This window comes from Ursus americanus, chromosome 2 (genome assembly GCF_024610735.1).
Source record: "Ursus americanus isolate L20-20 chromosome 2, mUrsAme1.1.p, whole genome shotgun sequence".
Taxonomy (NCBI): domain Eukaryota; kingdom Metazoa; phylum Chordata; class Mammalia; order Carnivora; family Ursidae; genus Ursus; species Ursus americanus.
This window is the reverse complement of record NC_142128.1, coordinates 95,976,497-95,990,840: the sequence shown is the minus strand read 5'-3', so window position 1 is coordinate 95,990,840 and position 14,344 is coordinate 95,976,497. Positions and strand designations below refer to the sequence as shown.

At 38.3% G+C, this 14,344-nt stretch overlaps 1 protein-coding gene across 4 annotated transcripts in view; it reads right to left on the bottom strand.

Moving 5' to 3' along the window:
* The window catches only part of CCDC181 (coiled-coil domain containing 181), a 33,607-nt gene extending 19,898 nt beyond the window's left edge, over nt 1-13,709 (bottom strand). For all 4 annotated transcript variants that reach the window (XM_045797584.2, XM_087859020.1, XM_045797595.2 and 1 more), the window contains exons 1-3: nt 13,543-13,709; nt 7,841-7,980; nt 3,925-4,872 (exon numbers count right to left, since the gene is read on the bottom strand). In XM_045797584.2, coding sequence (XP_045653540.2) covers nt 3,925-4,872; nt 7,841-7,957 — 1,065 coding nt within the window. In that variant the 5' untranslated portion in view covers nt 7,958-7,980; nt 13,543-13,709. The remainder of the gene's footprint in view (nt 1-3,924; nt 4,873-7,840; nt 7,981-13,542) is intronic.
* Between the last annotated feature and the right edge of the window lie 635 nt (nt 13,710-14,344).

The window sequence follows — 14,344 nt, the reverse complement described above, 5'->3', positions numbered from 1 at the left end:
TTACAGGACAAATATTACAGGCCATTTGCCATATCTAGCCAATATTACAACATTTTCATTGCACATACCATCCCCCATATTCTGGCACTGTAGAACAATCAAATGGAATAAAGACCCAATTGACAAAACTTATTGAATCTTTCTATCTGCTTTGATCTAAAGCCCTTCCCCTGCTATTATTTAACCTAAGATCCACTCCATTTGGTAAACACTAATTGTCTCCCTTTGAAATCATTACCAGAGCACCTATGAGGATGGACCAAGGAATCTGTGAGCCTGCCCTACTGAAAGGAAATTTCCTAATCTATTGTAAAGATCTTATCAAGATCCTTGGAAATAATAACAGCCTCACAGAGCAATCTTTTCCCAGCACACTCACAGGAGACAAAGATCTTCAACATTATATCTCCCACCCGGAGATTTGTTTACTGGAAATATCACCTTCACAAGGATGCCCTCCAACCTCACTGGAAAGGGCCACATCAGTTATTGTTAACTAACACCTGTGCTGCTAAATTTAAAGGCATTGACCTGTGGATTATCATTTCTCATTAAAAAAAAAAAAAAGACATCTTCACCTGACTGGACATCCCCACCCACTGGAGATCTCAAACTAAAAATCTCTAGACCCACTCAAAATCAACCATTTGGACAAGGAGTACATGGCACCTGTACCAGGCTTGTATAACTTCACAAAAGACTCCTACTAGGTAGGAGAAGAAGGGGAAGAAGAAAGGGGGGTAAACAGAAGGGGGAATGAACCATGAGAGACTATGGACTCTGGAAAACAAACTGAGGGCTTCAGAAGGGAGGGGGTGGAGGATTTGGATAGGCCGGTGATGGGTAGTAAGGAGGGCACATATTGCATGGTGCACTGGGTGTTATACGCAAATAATGAATCATGGAACTTTACATCGAAAACTAGGGATGTACTGTATGGTGACTAACATAATATAATAAAAAAAAAGATTAAATGAGTTAAAGTATGTAAAAAACAAAAACAAAAAAAAGACTCCTGCTAATGCTTAATGTTCATGAAATATTTTGAATAATTCTTTTTGTAGTAGGCATCTTAGCACTTTTGTTAATCCTACTTGTACCCAGTGATCTTGACTACTTGAGTTTGTTTTTAAAACATGAAATATTTTCTGATCCTGCTTATTATTACCCAAAGCAGAGGAACTAAGTGGTAGAGAAATGCCATAATTCAAATAACCCAGACCATAGCAATCTCTATCTAGTAACCTTTCTGGCTGTTGAGTACATCATTCTCAGCCCACTAGGGAAGATCAGGAGACTCTCGGTCATCTCATTTATAATTTCACTTTTCTCCCTAATTTCACTATAAACCAGATTGTCCCCTCTGACCTCACCTATCAAGTTAAAATTGTTTTGCTTCCCAGAAAAAGAAAACCCCTTTACTTCACTTTAACCACCCAAAATGCTAGGGAAAAACATTTCTAATGGTCCAACAATTTATTAAGAGCTATAAGCCTCCTATATTTGGCTCTGGCAGACATGCCAAGGCACAAATAACAAGTGTTCTCCACCAGGCACTTCTAGCTGCAGGATCCCCCTTGCAAAAGATTCATTCAGCTAACATCTGAAACACACAGCCACCCTCTTTCTGTCTGCTCAAATAGAACAGATCCCTGGTTTTCTCCTACCATGCCCTCCATACCAAAAAATGAGCCCATAAACAACCAGATCTAAGCAAAGACACTTTGCACTCCTACAAGATGCATTTTTGTCTGCCCTTACAAGGGAGAATCTTGGGCATCTGACTCCCTACACAGCTAGAGAACCGCAGAACAGTGCCTCCTGGGCTATCTAACTTCCCCCTTTTTTTGTCCTTAAATTGATTACTAAAGGAGACCATACAGGAACTAATCATTCAACTAAAAGAAGTCTCTCCACTAAAAGAACTGAAAGAAGATGATCATCCAGGGGACAAACCCCTCTGGATATAAAGATAATAGTTGCGGGCATTCTCAAGGCCATGGTCTCCCAGGAGAGAGAACCTTAGTGAGGGGCCCAATTTGCAAGAATCTTCAGTTGCTCGTTTGGAACAGGTGCTTGGAATGAGTACATGACCAGAAATCTTTCTTGGACCATCAGCAGAATTGCCAGGTCCACTCCCTGAGCCATTAGAGCCAGGGGAAGTCTTTGGATATTTTATCTTGTGTTGTCCTCAATAATAGTATAGCATTAGGTTATTTACTTGTGACCCAAGGTGGAGTCTGTGTCATCACTAATACTTCTTGCTGGACATGAGTAAGTACGTCCCATCAGGAGGCATTGGAAAGTGCTAATATTTTTAAGCTTGCTAAGTCTCTAATCCCATCCTCTAAAACCTTTGGTTAGATTTCAGATTCTCAGATATTTTTAGTTGGCTCCTGACCAGAATTGGGACCATTTTAAGATCTGGGCTACAAATTAGCTTACTTACCATTGTTTTAATTTGTTCTATATTCATTATTATAACACTGTTAATGCTTTTTTCATGGTCAGTGTTTCAAATCCTGTCAGAACTCAGATAATGTTTGTTCAAAGACTCAAAACCGTTCATCAGATCTACCCTTTGAGTGAAAAGAAGAAAGAACCTAATCAAATTCATCTTATTTCCTCAAACCTCCGTGTTACTCAAATGTAGCTGTAAGACTTTCACCTAGAATGCTTACTGATCATATCAAGCATCAACCACTAAGAGACAATGCCCTCCAGGAGACATGATGGGGCCAGAGCAAGTTGCAGGTCGCCAACCACTCTGACAATGAAATGGGATTGCACGATCATAAAAATTTGTCATTGATGCTTTCTTACCAGAAAGATCTTGATGAGAAGGGGGAAATGTGAAAGAAGATTCAAAATGAAGTAATCATTGCTAGGAAAAGCACTCAACACAGAGTTGAAAGAACACTGAGGAAGTGGGGTCTATGCATGTGTCCTATTTCAAGTCTCCTGTTTCAATTCTCAGCCCACCATGAACTTTGACTTTTGTCAGCTGCAACTTGTCAGTTGCAAACCCCCCCCCCCTACACCTGGTACTGTGGACTGAAATAATGTAACACCTGTTAGCTACATAGCCAATGTGTATTAGATGTCAGCATAAACTCTGCCATCACCAATCATAACTCTTTCAAAACAAGTTGCGTAACCCTGTGGGTTTTACCTTTATAGGCCTGCACTCCTGGCTCACTATTCAGAGCACACTTTTGATTGAGGTTGACACTGTGTTTCCTGGATTACAATCCCTAAGAGCCCAAATAAATGCTTTGATTACTTCACAGACTCTTCTTGCTCAACAGAACAAAACCATCATCATCATCATCATCATCATCATCATCACCATCATCATCATCACCATCATCATCTGGGATTCCATATGGCGATGGCGTTTTGGAAAACTTTGTTAAGGTTATTAGGCTCCATTCTTAATCTAAAACTAAAATCCCGGAAATCTAGGAACTGTAGGCATGGAAGATACGTGAAAACACATATACACAAAAGTCAGAGAATTATAATCCAAATCTACCTGTTGCCTCCCAAATCCCAACAAATTTATGCCTTCATTTTTCCACCTGACATCTGACTTTCACCCTCTCACACCAAGATTTCTTTCAGAAGTCAGTTCTCTGAGGCTCATCAGAAAGGATGAAATGATGTCCTCACTGACATCTCTACCTCTAACACAAGTCCTTCATTACTATGCTTGTGATCCTTACAAGAAAGGACCAAGATAATCATGGCGTTTATCCCATAAATACGCATTTTTAATATTTAACTACTTAATCTAACAATAGAAAAACAAAACAAGCAATCAAATATATCCAATAGTTTGAGGAACCATTCTAATTCCTACTGCATTTATAAAACATGAAAATATAATTCCACTTTTAATATGATGCACCCTTATGTTCTCACCTCCCTCTTTAGCTTTTCTCTCTTTAGTTCTAGCCGTTTTTGCAGTTCTTTCTGTCGAGGGGAAAGACAATATGTTGAGGTCACTGGAGATATATTTGCAGACTGTGTCCTGTGGTTAGATTTCCCATTCCCCCTACTTCGATCTGAGCAGGCAGCAGAGCTTGGGCGAGTCTTGGGGTTGGGTGGTGGCTGAGGGATATAAGCCAGTGGCTCTTCTGTTGATGACTGAGCAATAGCATGAATCTTTGCTATAGGCTCTTCTTTCTTAGCCCCATTGACATTTGAGTTTGAAGATCTGGGTGACAACTGGTGAGGTTCATTTTCTGTACTATTAGCATTAATGGGGGGCAAAAACCCCTGACTCTCAATGTCTTGTAAATTCAGAAGTTCAAACTTTCCATCTCTCTCTACTAGTATTTTCCTATCCTTGTTTTCTTCACAGTTTCCATCAGTTAGTGACAGGAGCACATTTTCTTGTCCAAATTCATTGGAAATACATAACTGTGACAGTTTCCCTGACATACTACTTTCATTTTCAAAGTAATTTTGGTGAGTATCGGTGTCTTCCAGTGGAGGAACTTCCAGATCAACTAATTTGTCTTTGAACTTAAGTTTTCGCTCCCTTTTATCATTCACAGGTTCTTGACTCTGTAGAATCTTGTTGGCTTGTATAATTTTCTCCATAATATATCTCCTTACTTCCTCATCCTCTTCCTCTTCCAGGTCTCTCTGGCTTTCCACTTTGGATTCCTGGAAAGAGTTTTCACTATCTGAATCTGATATGGGATCCAAAGGTTGAATACTCGGGACAGCAATGAAGTCATTTCTTCTTGGTGAAAGCTCACCCTTCGAGGATTTATCAGGATCAGAGTGCTGTTTGGTGTGTTCCATTTCTGTTTCATTGTCTTTTAATTCTTGGTTAATATTCTCTTCATTCCCACAAGCCATCTAAAAAATATATGAAGTTCTCTTTTTCAGTAAAAATTGAGACTCTTTGTCCATTTAGATGTAGACAGTACAAAATGAATTTCATATTCACGCAATATATTCTATGAAGGGGAAAATGTACATGTTTCTTATTTTATACTTTGCTCTTAATATTCTAATTCATATTGATGAGCACCCCACCAGAAATACGTGTGACAGCAGCACTTTGGGAAAAATTTAACCCTAAATCTGAATTTGATGTTGCTAAGTTCTATATTAATATTTTTTTAAATTTTCATGCTAATGAATGAAAGGGTAACTACAACTAAGACATTATTATTTCAACATTCTTCCTCTATAAAATTTTCCTCTCTGTAAATTTTCAGAAGAGAATTTTTAAAAAGTTTTCTCCTTATAATATTTGTATTCTTCAAAAAAGTATCTTTCTCTCCAAGATCATTACAACATCAGTCTTTGGTCAAGTTCTAATCATTCTGAGGTTCTTATAATCTTTTCAGATTATTATTGCTGCTATTTTCTGCAGGATCTATATCCAAATTCCAGGTTAATTTTTATCTCTGGATGACATTTCCCTTCCTCAACTATCCTCAGAGGCCCCAATAATTTATGCTAAACACCATCATACAACTTGGTTTTACATTTAAAAAGGGTAATTCCTTTCTCTCTCTCTCTCTCTCTCCCTCTCAAATAAATAAATAAAATCTTTTTTTTTTTAAGTGTAATTCCACATGAACCATAGATCAATATTTTCGCGTCACAAAACCCTGCGCTACAGTATCTGCTGTTTCTAATTAAAGGCTTCCTACCTAACATCTCTCCCACATACACACACACTCACGGACTAAACAAACACTTCACCCCTGCCATATTGTTTTCTTTTTATCAGGCACCTCTCTTCCTCCTAAAACAATTCAATGGGAGCTACTACTTGCTTCTCTCTTCAACCCCTTAAAATTCTCTTCCTCTTTTACTCGCTCAAAGGTCATCTTTTCTGATAGCCACCTTTTCCTAACCTGCACAGCATTGCTAGACGTCTGATAAGCAAATAAACCTGGCCCATTAAAATGTCTAACAAATAACTAAGATTAAACTAAGCTCTCTGCGTTGCAATTGGTTTTATTTTAAGCCATATTTGATTCTGTGGTTCATTCTGACAGTATCCTGTTTTCTAATTATTCTTTGACTTTCACTTCTTTTTAAAACCCACTGCAAAAGAAGCCAAAAAATTAAAAAACCCTCTGCAAAAAAACTACCACTTTTTACAATGAAATTTTCCCCCAGCCCTCAACCCTGTCTCTATCTCTGGCATGGGATTCCCCTCCAGCCTCAAAGGAAGACGTGCTTATAATCATCCACTGGGGGGCGCCTGGGAGGCGCAGTCGTTAAGCATCGGCCTTCGGCTCAGGGCGTGATCCCGGTGCTCTGGGATGGAGTCCCACATCAGGCTCCTCCGCTGGGAGCCTGCTTCTTCCTCTCCCACTCCCCCTGCTTGTGTTGCCCCTCTCGCTGGCTGTCTCTCTGTCAAATAAATAAAATAAATCTTTAAAAAAAAAAATCACCCACTGGAATGAGTAAGACTGATGAGAACACTGTTTTGAGCAGGTGACTATAATATTTTCTAAATGAATTACGAAATGAGACAATGAATCATGATGATCACTTCTCTAACTCTAGCACTCTGTGCTCTGGATCTCACAGCCCTCCACCAGTAATGAGACTTCGGTTCAACCCTACCACTCTGGGTATCTCTGCCTGTACTCACTCTGATTATTTTTCTGTTAAAGATGCATAAAACTCCCATTTAACAGCCATCTTCGAAAAATCTTAACTTTTTACTCTGTTGCCTTTTTCAAATATAATCTCATTTGTCCTCTGCATTGCATAAGAAAGCAAAATGGGATTAAGAGAAATTTGTAATGTAAGACTTGCTGCCTTCTTTCTTTTATATTCTTTTCCTTAACCTTCTTCGATCTGACTTCTGGTGTAATTACTGAGCTCTTTGTCCTTCTAAAGTCACCTACTCTACTCTTATACGAGGCTTACATCTTTTCTTCACTAGTTTCCTATTTATTGACTCTAATTTCATACATATATACATAAGCATATACACACACATATGAATATATATACACACATATATATGCACACAAAAATTATATATAGATACACACATCACATACATATATATAAATAAATATAAAGAGAGAAAAAGAACTGTCTGTGATCCAGGAATTGGTTCATTTTCCTGAATGTCCATTCTACATGTCCGATAAATAGTATCTGATCATATTTAATGGATCCACTTTTTCCTAATCTGCACAGCATTGCTAGATGTCTGATAAGCAAACCTAGCAATCCACTTTTTCCTACAGGTATTCCTATGGCTCAGTTTTGACTCTACATTCTTCTCTATATTCATTCCCCTGAAGAGTTAATTCAGTCTTAAGGTTTCAAATATTAGCTGAAAGACCAGGTCTTTTGAGAATTTGCTTTATTTTCATTTATATTAAAATATATTTCATTATATTATTTTCATTTATATTCATTATATATTCACTTCATTATATTGAAAGTATAACCCCCTTTTCATTTATATTAGAAGTATAACCCAATTTTACCCAAGTTTATATAAAGTAGAAATTAACTATACTTGTTTTTACTTTTGGTGCAATAAATCATACTTATTTCTATTATATAAGTTATAATTTTTAATTATAACTTAAACTTTATTAAGTGCTAACTTAATCCCTGTTTTCTCACTAATTAGCCCTCGCCTTAGGACACAACATATAAACTCTTTATGCCTCAATTTTCTCATCTCTAAGGTGGAAATAATGATACCTGTTCTATTTTTATCAGAGGAAATTTGTGAAGTTTAGATGACATAATATACGCAAAATTTTCTTCAGAATTACAAAGCACTTTGTTAATGAAATTACTATGAATGCTGTTGGAAATTTATATATACCTCTATTATGCCGGTATCACTTTTTTCTTTTTCATTAATTAACCATTCCAGGTCCTTTTCGAAGTCATCTTCATATTCTCCACTTTCTTTTGAGTCCATATCTTTATTTTCATCCATTTTCCGTTTGTTAAAGAATAATGCTAGAAGATTTAAAAAGATAAGGTATATGTTATGTCAACTTTAGGGCGAGTAAGGAGTATGGAGATAATATGATAAGCTAATCGACACACAGAAACACAAAGCATGGAATGTTCAGAATAAACATATATCTGTATACCCTAAAAGAGAGACCTACGATGGCCAGACATTTTCTAGACGAACTGCTCCTTAACACCATCTCCACCCCCCAAATTCCTGAAACACGTATTTACAAGGAGACTTTAAAAGGTGGATAAGAAGACTGTCTAAGGCTTAGAGCAGGATTTTCCACGTCCCCTGCCAATCACTGAAACGCCTTGTCTGGGTCAGAGCAGATGACTCAGCTTTTAAGTCACACTCATTCACATTTTTTTATGCTCAAATAAAAACAAATACAGGTTTCCTCTACTCTCTGAAAGTAGAGCATTCTTATGAAACCTTTTAAAAGCTAAAATGGCGTAAAGCAAAGAAGCAATTACTGCTCCATTAAAGCAAAAATCCTCTTCAGATTTCTTTCAGTGAGCAAAAACAGGTAATGATGTGGGTCTTTCGTAAAAGATAAGTAAACTTTCAAATAGTGGAGGAAACCTGAATATCAATTCCCATCCTCAGTTTTTTAATCCTTCTAGTAGTTTATACGGCATAATTATAATTTGTGATCTGAGTAAAGTTAAAGTTTTCAACTAAGTAAAGTTAATTCTCAACTATTGTAAATGCTAATTTCTGCAAAAGTCAAACTCTAAATGAGATATATTTTTCACCAAAAAAACCAAAATGTGATAACTAATACTATTTGGAAACAGTGACCAAAAATAGGGATGTCAGATGAAAGTTACTGTTTATGAAAATGGTGTATAAATTCAGTCACTTTTAAGAAAACAATTCTAAAGCTATCTACAAATTGAGGTCAGTTCCTAGCCCTGAGAATTGTTTTGTGTATAATTTTTCAAACAAAAGAAGAAAATAAATCTTTACCCATATGTGTTTGTACATGTGGGTGAGCACACCATATATATATATGTGTGTGTGAATATATATTACAATTTTGACAAACATTTGTTAAACACCTACAATATTCCTACATACATTCCCATAAAGATTATAAATAGACCTATGCCCTTGAGGTGTTTCCCGTATGGTACAGAATAAACAAAACCCATAAATTTAAAATGCAAATAAAAACAAATTTAAAAATGTATATAAATGGAATAAAGCCATATATAAAGAACAATGGGAGGAAGAATAAAAAAGCAGTTAACTCAGTCTAAAGTTGGAAATACCAAGGAAAGCTGAGATGGGCTTTGAATACTGAGTACAAGAGTTTACCAGTTATTTCAGACAAAGAGAACAAGACGAGAAAGAGCAAACAAACACAGAAGTGCACGGAATTGTCCAGAGAGGCCTGAACGTAATGTGTTCCTGAAGAAGAATCTGGGAGGAGTGATAGCAGGGGTCAAACTGATGTCAATTTATCTGTTCAAAAAAAAAAAAAAAGGTTGAGGGAAAATTGTTTACGTGGATCCAATTGTCATAAAGCAGCCAAAGGTAGAAATATATAGCAATAATCTGTACATTGTCCACTATTAAACAAAAACAAAAAGAGTAATGCTCTCTAAGTGTACATAGAATTTTAGGTTCAGTCTCAAAAGAACTATAGAAATCTCATCTTCAGGGTCTCAAACACCTGGGACCTTGTTTGTATACCTGTGTCTACACCTAGGAGCCTTCTCTTGCTCCTACACCAAGAGTAAGTTGCCTAAAACCCTTTTCTGGAGGCAGAAAGTACAGATGTCAAGAACACATTTTTTTAGGGTATAAATGAAAGATATTTTATCTGAATTAATAAATTATCCACAAACTTTGTTTTGGCCATTGGCTTCACTGTACTATCTGAAAACCTGACTAGACCACCTAACCTGCTGTCAATTTTACTGAAGGGAGATATACATTATTTTCCTTCCTCCGCTCACCATCCAGTAATAATGAAAGCACGTGGGAGAACACCTTTCCACTAGCTGCACAAGCACTAGCTTTGTGTATGAATACACAATACCGTGTATGAAAAACATTGTAATAGGCTTTAGTGAACAGAAAGTTCAAATGAGTGAAAAGAATAATGAGGACACCCAAAATGTAAATGAACTCCACGCTAAGACTAGGGGTGAGACACAGAAAATGGGAAGCACTGTATCCAGTTTCCTGTGCTATAGTTTGAAGGACAAAAGACAAGCTGGAACACATTCAGAGGCTAGCAAACCAGGAGAAAGAGGGATAAAAAAGAAAGAAGGGAAGAAGGGAGGCTATGAGAGTAAAATGCCTTAGAATAAGACTCTGAGGAATACCTGAAAACCCTGGGAATATTATCCTAAAGAAGAGAAAATGCAAGAGTCATGACAACTGCTTTACATTATTTTTTAAAATATTTATTTATTTGAGAGAGAGAGAGAGAAGGAGGGAGAGCACAGAGGGAGAGGGGAGAAGAAGACTCCCCACTAAGCAGGGAGCCCAAAGCGGGGCTCAATTCCAGGACCCTGAGATCAGGACCCAAGCAGAAGGCAGATGCTTAATGGACTGAGCCGCCCAGGCACCCTTGCTTTATATAATTGAAATGGCTGCTAGGTAAAGGAAGACTGGACTTATATACCTTCAAATAGTAAAACTAATGTTAAGGGCTAGAAACTCAGGGACAAATTTTGGCAGTTTATAACAGAATTTACAGGGGCGCCTGGGTGGCTCCATCGGTTAAGCATCTGCCTTCGGCTCAGGTCATGGTCTCAAGGTCCTAGGACCCAGCCCCACTGCAGGCTCCCTGCTCATCAGGGAGTCTGCTTCTCCCTCTCCCTCTGCCCCTCCACCATACTCGTGCTTCCACGCTCTCAAACAAATAAATAAAACCTTTTTTAAAAATAATAAAATGGGGTGCCTGGATGGCTCATCCAGTTGAGCAACTGCCTCCAGCTCAGGTCATGATCCTGGGGTCCGGGGATCGAGCCCCACATCGGCCTCCCTGTTCAGTGGGGAGTCTGCCTCTCCCTCTGCCCCTCACCCCACTCATGCTCTCGCAAATAAATAAATAAAATATTTTTAAAAATAATAATAAAATGAAAAAAATAAAAATAAGACAGAATTTACATTTTTTAAAATTTATTTATTTGACAGAGATAGCCAGCAAGAGGAGAGGAAGAAGCAGGCTCCCAGTGGAGGAGCCTGATGGGGGGCTCCATCCCAGAATGCTGGGATCACACCCTGAGCGGAAGGCAGACGCTTAACGACTGCGCCACCCAGGCACCCCCAGAATTTACATTTTAAACTTGTCCTGAAATGAAGTGAGCTGCCTATTAGAAGTGTTGCCTTCCTTGTCAATGCAAAGAGCCTTAGAGCAAAACTGTTGAGCTAGGTGACCCTTAAGATTTATTTTAAACTTTTTATAAGCTGCAAATTAGCAAATAACTGACAACTGATGAAAAGCAAGAGAATTTAAAAGGAAATGCATACTATCATGATAAGCTTAATCTGAAACAAATGATCAGCTCCTGAATAATTAAATCCAAGACTTAAATAATTATTGTCTGGTGTCATCTCTTCTCAGAATAGTGCTTGGTATTGGTACCCTTCCCCTCTCAAGACAAAGTTAGTTTTATGGACACAGATGTTAAGCGTTCAACCTAATTATTCAACTGAATAATTACAACTATTTCCAAAGTATTAGTTGAACTATAATTCCTGCTAGATATTTATTTCTTTTATACTAAGAATACAAAACGGACTTTCTTAAAGAACTCAAAGTAAGGTTTCAATAATTTGTAAAGCAAAGGCTGAGAGCAATAATACTTTGAGGTAACCTAGAGAAACCAAATCAATACTACAGGGTGAGTTTATCTACCACCACTGAGCTGCAAGACAGGCTAAATCACATCAACTGTTGTATCTCACTATCTACTAATTAAAAGTTAAGGGCACCATGGATGATGCAGAACAAAGCAAAACTCATTGTGACCCAAAATACTGATATAAATCATACTGTTTTTCACAGTCACAAGTGCCATTGGAAAATCAGCTTTCTTTTCAGACCAGGGATCTTGGAATTTATCATTTTAAGATGTTAAGGTTACATAACTAATTGTTAGAATAAGATTTCTATGGAACTCTTCAGTGCTCTCCTTTAACTTTATAATAAACATTGTTCTGAATTTGTAAATAGTTACCTGAGCACTTTTTGTTAGCTACGCTTTATTATTTACAAAGAACCTCACCCATGTGAAAACTCAAATCTAACGCTAAAAGAATCAGCATAATAGATAGAAATAAAATGATTACAAATCAAACATATTAGGTGTTACTAAATCATACAATTATGCCATAATTAAAAAGAGGAAAAGCCACAGCTGAAGTGACTCTGAGAAGTAAATGAAGATGCATAAAATTTGCACTGCCGCCTTCTCCTGTACCTTCAAAAACCTCATGGCTGGTTGCCAAGTAAACAAAAAACATAAATCATAAACTCTCGTTACCAAGTCCCTTAAGCCTTTTTCAAATGCGTCACAGGATATCCAATCCCCTTCAGTTCTTTTAATCATCATCCCCTGGGTACTGGCCATATGGTACACAGTCATCATGCTGGAACAAAAGTATATCTTACACAAACTGAATCACCTAACACTTACTCCTTGTGAGTTCCACACATTTAAATTTCAATGTTTATCATCAGTAAAAATCTGTGTAAGTGGCTTAGTTCAGAACCACCCTTGTAATAGGTTAACTGTAGTAAGAGACAGAAATTAATTCCTTCCTCCTGGGTGTCTGCTAAATCCCATGCGGGGATGTGACTGCAGATCTTTTAGTGTGAGTCTAAGCCAAGCCTGTATGTATACACTTTTGACAACTTTCTTTCAGGATTCAGACATTCGAAAATAATTTAATCTAATTCATTGACTCTAGTCTTGTCTCGTAGCCTTTTAAACGTAGGCTTGTTTAAAATCTAAGAGAACTGAAAAAACGTCAAAGAGAACCTGCTTTAATACAAAATAAGCATTTAAGCAAAAGCTAACCCCTAATCACATCATAAGACCATCTGGCCTGATCTTCTTGCTGCATCTTTCCAAACCGAAAACCCATGAGTAAAAAGTGTTTAAATTCATACTCCATCACAAGGTCTGACAATAAATAATATGTTACACCTATTAGGTGATTAATTTGTCCAGGTTCCCCATGTACCATCCACTAAATGAACACCTGAGCCTTTTCACGGAAGCTCCCATTTCAGGAGTGACTTTTTTCTCCCGGGGATGAGAACTTTGAGAGGGGAAAGGAAATGATAAAAATGAAAGACTAAGGTACACTCAGAGGGGTTTCCCTTGTACAAAACCAAGCAAGGTGCTGCCAGACTTCCCCGCAGGCGCCGTGCAACCCGTACTCGAAAGGCTCAGACGCCAAAGAAAGACTCTCCCCTCTCTTCTAACCACCTTTCCTCCCGGCTGTCCCAGACGTTTTACCCCCGTACCCTCTCTCCCACCATAAATATCTCCACACCATCCTTCCCTCTCTCCCTCTGTATCCCCTCCTGCCTGTGTAAGATGCAGCGGCTGGGGTCACAGAGATGGCCGAGGGAGTTCTCCTCTCTTCCTCTTTCTAAGCTCTGACAGTGAGGTGAGGGAGACCCCAGCACCTGTTCCCACGGCGGCGAGGACCCAGCTGCCATAGCAACGGCGCGTCTCCGCGTCCTCCATCCGGGCCTCTCTTACTACGAGGGCGCGGTGGACGAGCGCAGGCGCAGTCGACATCCTGAGAACACCAGCCCCTCCAGGCACTCTTCCCGGCGCCTGCAGAGGACCTGTCAGGCCGCGGTTTCCAAGGAGACAACCGAGAAAGCCGTGCATCACCACGCACCAGTTTCACAGGCGTGAGTCCGAATTGGTGAAGGATCACTTTCTTGTTTTAAATTTTCCCACGTGTAGCAGCCTCTCGCCAAGTACGGAATTTTTTAGAACAATTCCTGGATACATCTATATATCTATATCTATCTATATTTATGTTTTATGCCTCTCTATGTTATTTTCTTCGCCGTTAGCATCAGAGTCATTTCCATTTTCACTAATATGTAAGCAAATTGCTGATTAGTTACCAGATTTTTTACTCGAAGCTTCCCCCACACCACCGTGAATGAAAAAAACAAATCCCGTTAAGAGTGGTCAAAGGATGTTTGCTCCAGCTTTCAAGCATGTCAAAATGGTCGACTATGATTTTCTCAAATTCTCCTTAAAGATCGCCTTTATTATAAAAGGGAAGCAAGATGAATTGTATTTTTTTAAAGATTTTATTTATTTATTGGAAAGAGGGGGAGAGGGAGCACAACCAGGGGGAGAGGCG